Source organism: Crinia signifera, chromosome 2 (genome assembly GCF_055691185.1).
Source record: "Crinia signifera chromosome 2, ASM5569118v1, whole genome shotgun sequence".
NCBI classification, from domain to species: domain Eukaryota; kingdom Metazoa; phylum Chordata; class Amphibia; order Anura; family Myobatrachidae; genus Crinia; species Crinia signifera.
The window spans coordinates 371,434,700-371,443,994 of record NC_139218.1 but is presented as its reverse complement, the minus strand read 5'-3'; the positions used below and the strand labels follow the sequence as shown (position 1 = coordinate 371,443,994).

At 39.4% G+C, this 9,295-nt stretch overlaps 1 protein-coding gene across 1 annotated transcript in view; it reads right to left on the bottom strand.

Annotated features, from left to right (window-relative positions):
• Nucleotides 1–3,302: 3,302 nt before the first annotated feature.
• Nucleotides 3,303–9,295, bottom strand: part of PDGFD (platelet derived growth factor D) — a 195,789-nt gene continuing 189,796 nt past the window's right edge. Inside the window, exon 7 of the mRNA XM_083170074.1 lies at nt 3,303–5,391. Within this exon, the coding sequence (XP_083026200.1) occupies nt 5,260–5,391 (132 nt within the window). The 3' untranslated portion in view covers nt 3,303–5,259. The remainder of the gene's footprint in view (nt 5,392–9,295) is intronic.

Sequence of the window (9,295 nt, the reverse complement as noted above, 5' to 3'; positions counted from 1 at the left end):
TGTGTTCCCCTTTAAATAATGAATAGGTTTACTAAATGACATAAAAGAAGTTCTAACATTTTCTACAAAGTAAAAAGAACAAGACAAAGACTTGTCTTAGTCTAGCCCTTCTACATTATATTGTTATTTGTCACAAGCAGGGCCCTCCTTCCTCTTATTTTCATTCTAGTCTCTTTGCTCCTTTATGTTATTTATCCGACCTGTTACACTTTTCCCATGACTTATTTATGCCCATTATCATACCTCCCAATTGTCCCGCTTTCCATGGGAATGTCCCAGTTTTTGGGGACGTTCCCGCTTCCCACGGCATCTTTTCAGTGATGAAGAGGGCCGGGAATCGGGGGCGTGGCCTGAGGACATTATATCCCACAAGGCCACACCCCATTTCCCTAGACCACACCCACTTTTCAGACAATTAGCACCCGACTAGCGAGACACGGATTTTGGGAGGTATGCATTATTTTGCCCTTTGCTTTCTTTATATTCCTTAGGTGTTCTTTACTATATGGTGCTACAAATGTTTGTGTGACTTATAAATAAATAGAAAATCATATAAAACCAAACAAATTAAGATGTAAGGTACAGTGCGGTTTCTTTTTTCTTTTTTTTAATTTTTGGAAATACATTGAAATAAAAAACAATATACATATGAGAAGAAAACAGGAACATTCTGTGTATGCATTACATGGTAAAAGGCATTATTTTTATTTAAGCAGTAGGCACTAAAGTGTACTGTAAAATAAGGTGATCTGATTGCATGTTTCCTTAAACCCTACATCAAGCTAAAATAATGCTAAGAGTTTGCTACAAACACATGCAATGTAATAGTATCTGGACACAAACTGCACTTTAGTACCACGTATTGACCTTTTTTAATGATTGAAGTAAAAGGGTGATTTTCTAATTTTCCTTTACTTTAAAAAAATATTTAAATTTCAGATTTTTTTTTTTCCAGTATAAATAAAGCACATTCTACAAAGCACTATACAGCAATACTAGTTAATTTAAAGTAGATTATTTCAATTTTACAAGATTAGATATGGTAAACATTTTCAGTAAAAAAAAAAAATAATAATAATAAAAAATATTTTTTGCTACTGTAGCATCTTTTCCTGGCCTGGTTTGCTGAGTAGTAAATCCTGTTTAACAAGTATACAAGGATCATTTTTATTGAGCTGCTGAATAAAACTACAAATAGAAATAAACAAGGTAAAATAAAAAAAATACAAAACAAACAATTCTGTAAAATGTATCTGTAAATGCTGAAATGCATTAAAAACCTAGTTAAAACTGCAAAAATACAGTATGTACTGAACTGTAAGCGCCAAAAAAACATTTGTTTGTGCAAATGTATCACACAGTACCCTTCATGCAGGTAAGAGAGAATAAATATTAATGGTGTACAGTATGTATACGAATTTATGTCAATAAATTTATTTGAAAAAATATATTAGAAGGGTTATGTAAAGAAAAAATAAACAAATCGGTAGGTTAACTTAAAAGGAGGTCAGATGCAGCACCAATGCGTTTCATCAGTAAAATTCATCAAGGGGTGACACCCCTTGATGAATTCTACCGATAAAACGCATTGGTGCTGCCCTTGATTGATACTTCCTGATTAATTAATTTTTTTCTTGTTCTTAAGCCTTCATTTTTTTAATATATTTTTTTCATATATAGTTATTGACATAAATTCATATACAAACAACATTGATATTTATTATTTTACCTGCACTGCTTTTAACAACCCCTATCCATATATATATATATATATATATATATATATATATATATATATATATATATATATACAGTATGTATATATATATATATATATATATATATAAAATATATCATGAGATCGATGGTGAAATTTAATAGGATTAGAGATTCAGAAAGTGAGAAATTTGGTGAGAAATCTCTATTATTTTTTTTAAAGCGGCAATCATTAATACCCCTTTTCCACTAGCCTAAATATCCTGGGTTTTTGCACGGGAGCGAGCAAAACCCAGGATTTTAGGCAGGTGGAAACGCTCCCTGTAGAAATAACCCGGGCTGTGAGACCCGGCATTTCTACCCATGTAGCGACCAGGGTTAAACAAGGGTTCAACCTGGGTCACTGTGTAGTGTAAACGGGTAACCAGGGTCGATGAGACCCGGGTACCGTTCACTACAGTGCATAAGGTTACCCCACCTCCCGATGACATCACCCGCCCGGCATTATATAGGGTGGAGACTCTAGTGTGAATGGGTTTGCAAGCCGGGTCGCACCCAGGCTGTAGCCGGGTACAAAATCCCGGGTGTGACCCGGCTTGCAGATGAAAAGGGATATTACACTGCAAAACCAGTTTGCCTTTGCAGTGTAAATGATTGCCACTTTAAAAAAACGAGAGATTTCTTACCACTTTCTGAATCTCTCATCCTATTAAATTTCACCCCGTGTTTATACAATATGTGAGGATATGGAAAATTTGTGTAATTTTAAGGGGGAAAATTGCACTAACGCTATTCCTAAATGGGTGTTTTTTATTTTGTACATAACTACATTGCAGTGATTACGGAACGACTAGATCTGTCCAAAGATTTACCTCAGAGGATGCAAAATCTGGAGCCCAACCTAACAAACCATAAATATCATCTGCACTGCATGCGCTTACCAATAAAATGAGTTTGTAAAGAAAAAAAATCTCCATTCCTGCTGAGTGCCACAAATAAACCGAAATAAAATAATAAAACCTTACTGCATGTAGGCAAAGTAATGTATATTTTGCAAAATTACGCATTCCACCTGGAAACTACTCTTCTTTTATATTCCAATAAATTGCAATAAGCTAAATTAAATAGCTAATTTTAAATCTGTGTTTGTGTTTTAACATCAATTATTCAACTGAACCTAACTCAAGTTAATTTAACTGTAAAATAAGGGAAATTGGGGCAGCTGAGAGTACAGTATGTCCTGAGGCGCCTGCTGGTTACAGTAGGTTCTTCAGTCCTTGTCATTTAATGGATGTTTGAAATGCCTCAATTACTTTCTGTAAAGTATTATATTAGGTAACTATTTTTGGAATATAACCATATCAAAAACACTTCAAAAGCCATCAAAACGAATATACAACTCACTTGATGAATTTTATATGCCAAGTTTTGGGACACTTAGGGGCAGATTTATTAAGCTTGGAGAAGAGATAACCTGGAGATAAAGCGGAGAAAAGGTAAAAGGAGATAAAGCACCAGCCAATCAGCTGTGTTTGAAAAAGACAGTTGGGAGTTGATTGGCTGATGTGTTATCTCCTTTTACCTTTTCTCCGCTTTATCTCCAGTTTATCTCTTCTCCAAGCTTAATAAATATGCCCCTAAGGGTGGTATTCAATTGTTAAGTTGCGCCAAATCTCCGGTCTAAAATATCGGGAGATCGTGGGGCAATATTGAATTGATCTATATTTTGCTTATTTCTTGCTCATTATGGTCAGGTTTAACCACGCATTTGTGCATTTCAGTTTACCCATCACGGGGATAGGGAGTTAAAATCCTGGTGAAAAACAATTGAATACCGCCCTAAGGGGTATATGTACACATGTGGCACTGTTGCCCATAGCAACTAAACAGATTCTACTTATTGTATATATCACTTTCTAGAAAATAATAGCTAGAATCTGTATGGTTGCTGTGGGAAACCAACACGCTAGTTACTAATACTCCTTAGACAGGGGACTACTCCTAAAACAGACAGATCATTTGTTAATATGAGTTGTTCATATTGCAACAAGGTCATACTTGCTTATTTTTGTAGGAGTTCTGCAGCCCCAGGAAAGTAGACTAGACAACTGAATCAGTTCCACTTCTGCAATTGGGTTTGCAGCAAACTGCATAATCCTGGCTATACCCCTTGCAGCATAAATCTGTGAATAACAGCATTGAATATTGATAAGACTCATGAGGCCGTGCCCGATAAGACTACCGCTTCCTTTGTCATCTCCAAGACTATAGATAAGTCAAAGTAAACAGGTCAAGACAGAAGCAATGGATGATGCACCTTGCAGCTCACTCCTGCTCCACCTCTACTCTGCAGTTGCCATCTGTGCACAGGGGGTGCCAGAGCATGGAATCTGTGTACCCTGCACTGGGACATATAGAAATGTAATTCAATGTAGGTTGGTTGGTGTGTTTGGTGCACATCTACATCCCTTCCATTGAGGTCAATTGGGCATTGTCCACACACTTCATAAACGATTTGCGTCCCTTGTTTTTTGTACATTAGAGCAACGCCTTGTGGTTAATCTTTTGTACAGTACTGTAAGTATACTCTGGTTTTTAGCACATTTGCTGTCACTGTGGATCACACACAGGAGTTTTGCTTTTACTGTATGGATTTTTGACCTGAGAGCTTTAATGTATTTTTACTGTATACTGTACATTGCTTTCCCCCAAAATATGGCTTGATTTTATCATAACTGTTGGGGAAGATTCAATTGTCCTTTGCCAGTGAACAAGCTGAGACCGGGCTACCTGTTAAAGGTATTCAATTACTGGCCATGGTAAAACCAGAGGTTGCACTTAATGCATCATTTCTTTGCAGCCTTTGGAGTGTTGAGGAGAGACCCATGCTAAGTGCACCCATGGGGCTAGTAGCCAGCTTAGCATGGGCAGTAATTGAATAATGATAGCGTTAGGCTGTGCATTTTAGCCAGTGGTTAATTGAATCCTCCCCCTTATGTTCAATTATATTTATCTTTATCTTTAGTTTATATGGGGTGAAGCATACTTTTTAAAGAGTTTAAATAGAGGTGTTTCCCACGCCAACCAATCAGATTTGAACAATCATTTATCTACTACAGACTGATGGCTAGAATCTGATTGGCTGCCATGATACACCTCCCCCACGGTTCTCTCTAGAAGGGTTACACTTTACTTAGGTATAGTTTTGCTATTTTCCTTGAAAAACTTAAGATCATTGACTTTGATACAGTTCTAGCATTAGCAAGCTCCTGAAAAAAAAACATTGTATACCGGTGAATGTTATTAGAAGCTCTTCCACATAAAACAACGTTTATTGTAGGTTTACGGTTCTTTAATAAAACAAATACTGGTATTGGCAAGTAATGTACAACATGTATTTTCGCAAGCAAAATGACTGTATCCCGGTCATGACATATATTTATATCTATTGGAGGTTATTGCTAAATCCTGATGCCAATGTATGGCCATTCAACAAAAGTCCATGAAAATGTTCGGAATTTCTCCTCTGCCTCTTCGACCTTATTACCGCGGTGGCCGAAAGCTGCAGATGCAGTCACACCGCTCGTGGTGCTCAAGCTGGATGTCTATGATGGCCATATTTCTGGATTTATTCTTATTCTTGTTATATCCAGGTTCAGGCGTGACTTTGAGCACCTGCAAAATGCAATAGTAAATACCATGAAGGTCAAGTATTGTTCAGGTTCTCTCTTTCAATAACCCCTGTGCTAAATGACACTGCTTCCCAATAATCTGACTTTAATCAGATTGCGAATAATGGTGCCTCCACCAATTATACAACATTTATATATGCCAAATATCTTCCCAGGAAAATGTCTATACTATGGCCTGTGTGGGTAAGCAACGGTAAAACTCAAAAATAATAATAATGTTAAAGATAACGGCTGTGGGTGGCCGAATTGAGTGTAAACAGTGAACGATAATGGTAAATTATATCATTCAGTGATGTCACAGTACCCGCTGAACATGCGGGTCATTGGCTATAGGGCTAAAATTGACATGCAAGTTCAGTGGATGGGAGGGGTCATTAACGATGCGAGGGAGCACGCATCGTTAACAATATTAAGTGTACACCCCTGAGGATATTTTAAACGATATTGATCAAAAGGCCCTTTCAAACATTTAGACCATGTTAACATTTATGTGTTGGCATTCTGAATGATTACATACCAGATATACAGTTGAGTGATATAAATATATTCTTTATAAACATATCTATAAAATATAAAATAATCAATTTCCTTTTTTAGATCATTACCACCAGTAACATTAGAACTTGTGCTGCAATATCAAAAATGTTTTAACTTTTATTATTCGATATAATATGCAGTAACCTTTTGATAACCTACTGTTTCATTTTTACATTACACGGTAAAATATGTTGTGACAGGGACTGCATACTTCTACATGAAGGTAATGTGGAAGATCCAGTCCAGGATTTAGAGCAGCAGCGGGCCTAGAGAGATCCAGTCTATGGGCCAGATTCTCTAAGCTTCAAAAGTGATAAAATGGAGAGTGATAAACAGCCAGCCAATCAGCTCCCACCTGCCATGTCATAGACTGTGTTTGAAAAATGTCAGACAGGAGCTGATTGGCTGGCTGTTTATCACTCTCCATTTTATCACTTTTGAAGCTTAGAGAATCTGGCCCTATGTTTGTTTAAGATGTACAGATGGAGCCGGCCTCTTCCTTGCAGGGGCTGGTGATTCTATGGAGTGGTGGCTACGGAGCTTTCTCCGCCGCCCACCACCTCCCCCGGTGCCCCTCACCGCCCCACTGTCCCCCCTATCCCTGCCTGTCTCCCTGAAGTGGAGACGGGCAGGGACCCGCAGCGACACCGTCCTGAAACTGGGACCAGACTGCGTGTGTGAAACGCATGCGTGTCCCAGTCAGATGGAACGTCTCTGCACCGGCGATCACCAGCGGAGACATGCTGGCGATCCCCGGCCAAGGATCAGAGGCGCTCCATCTGTATTGTGAACAGCATGATTAACAGCACCTGCTACTTCCTATTATACTGTATGTTTGTCCAGAGCAGGGGTTTATTGCTCCCAATGCCTAAAAGAGGCTGGGTGATAGGCGAGGAATTTGTGGATTACATTAGATGTTCTCTGGAGTGTATCCTGACTGTGTAGAACCTGCTATGCTGTAACTGAAGAATTACAATGCTGTTACCTTGTATGTCATCTATCTGCTACAAATAAAGATCAAGATTTTGCTGCTATCCAGTCTATGTGATTCCTTGTCCCAATGTACTTTAACAGATATTTTTCATGCATTTGCTGCAAATTAAACATAATTTTGCTTTCACTCTTCCAAAGAGATAACTAAGCAATCTGGGCTTTGATGTTTAATTACACACATCTTGTACAGATGAAGATAATTAACATTTGATGACATAATTATTAATTAAGTCAGGATAACGTCAGCTGTGGCGTCCCCTGCCATTATGACAATCAGATAATTAATGACATAAAAAAAGGTATCAAATTAATTTGCACACAGGTGTTGTTACAGTACATTCAATGAGAGTGCAATTTGTTTTGATTCAAGTATGTGTCGGCATGGACTAGAGGCAAACTGTAACATTCTTCCATAATGTTGCCAGCCAAATTAGCCAAGAGATGCTGATTTCAGAGGAACTATCATTGGTACAGCAGGTGCAGTGCCCTGTCACACTCTGCCTTCCCCTGCCTCTCCCTTACCCTCTATCTCTCCCTATCACCCACTGCCATGTTGCATATTGAGAGCTTGGGTTGGAGAAGAGGAGGGGGGCCCAAATTATATTGTTGCACCTGGGCCCACAACCTCCAACTCCAAGCTCCACCTCTGGCTGATATAGTTCAAGAGGAAAGTGGAATATACCTCAACCAAGTTCAGGTGACCCACAGGTGTGCACGGGAAGTTTCCAGCAGGCCACACTGCCCCAGGGCCCTATCTCCTCCTGTAGAGATCAGTAACGGTGGATCAGGATCATATTTGAACTAGGGTCCAATGGAAATCGCATCGAGATTATACCTCTTGCCAACCACAGCGGGTGGCCCCGGCACACCCCTATCCTATTCTTTGTAATGGGGTCTTGCTCTTCGTATTTCCTTTCTAATGGTTGACCAAGCCCATCTGTGGTGTCTGGCGGTACCCTCTGATGGCAGACCACACCCCTTAAGATTGGGATCTAAGCGGCGCTGCCCAGCGCTAAGCAGGGGAGACATCGGCATCGGCAATCCCGAGAATTGCCGGGTTTGCTAGTCTGGGCACTGGTTCATAGTCCGGAAAATTCTTGGAAATGCCAGGGAAGAGGTTAATCCTGGAAAATAGATAAAATCAAAGGTGATATCGCAGAAACCAATGGACTCCTAACTGTAATTTTTCATCCCCAGCCTGTCACTTGACAGTTAGGGGCTGATTGGATGGTGTGTTATCTCCTTCAGTTTGAGCTCTTCTCCAGGCTTAATTCCTCTGCCTATGATGCTTCAAGAAGCTTTAAACAGTCTATAGTCTTTTTCTTCCCTTCTATATATTTTTACACTTTTATTTCACCGGCTTGTGATGTAGATACAGAATTTTTAAAACATTCATTTTATTTCCTCACAACTGAAAGACGCCGAAGGCACTTTTGGATTTAAGCACTAAGCACACAACAATCTCTGTTCATATTTTATTAAAACCTGGGCAAATGAAATGACTGACACTGGTGGGATCTTTGGTTAAAAAAAAATCTATTTCTTCTAGGAAAGGAAAGTGTGTGTGCCTGGGATGAGAGTAGAGATTTGGACGGCATTTACGTTAACAAGCCCTCTGACAGCCGTGGGATTTTCCCTGTGTTTTATATTAAAAAACATGAGCACGGTATATGGGCTTTGCTGATAAGAGCAGAAAAATTGGCAAACCCTTTTCCCCGACAAGACAGCAGATGAGTGTTTGAACAAGGCAGAAATTGGATGGCTAGAACGGCTGATCTGAGAACTGATATTCAACGATTCTATGCTCTATATAATAGTTTTAACGTTGGATGCCTGGAATTGTATGGCACATAAATCGTATCCTGTAGTAAAATATCAGGGGTGTTTGTACCAAATGTGTGCATAGTTTTTGGGGGCTTATTGGAGACTTTTTGGAGACTTTGCAGAGGGTTCTCCGATGAATGGGTCATAGGGTCGCCTACATGAAGGTTGAGATGCATTATTATTCTAATCTCCCATAATGCCATAGTGGATGGTAGGGTATAAAATACCACCTGTCGACATGCAAATTTGAAAAATGCATGTTGACCTTTTCACTTTTGACCTTCCCATTGTTGACCTGATGCTTCTGTGTTGACCTTCCGACCCTGGGGACCTTAGCTATGTAGACCTATTTCAGGCATTGACCTAAGCCCTGTTGATGCCTGGCAGTTTTTGGGGTGGCAGTTGGTGAGGCTCCTATATTTAAATGTTGGACTACTGTATGCTGCTGCCGCACCTCTGGAGCCGTCACTGGAACTGGCCCGAACTAACCAGCTTGTAACTGTCATTGTACAGACTGGGTTTGGAAAATGACA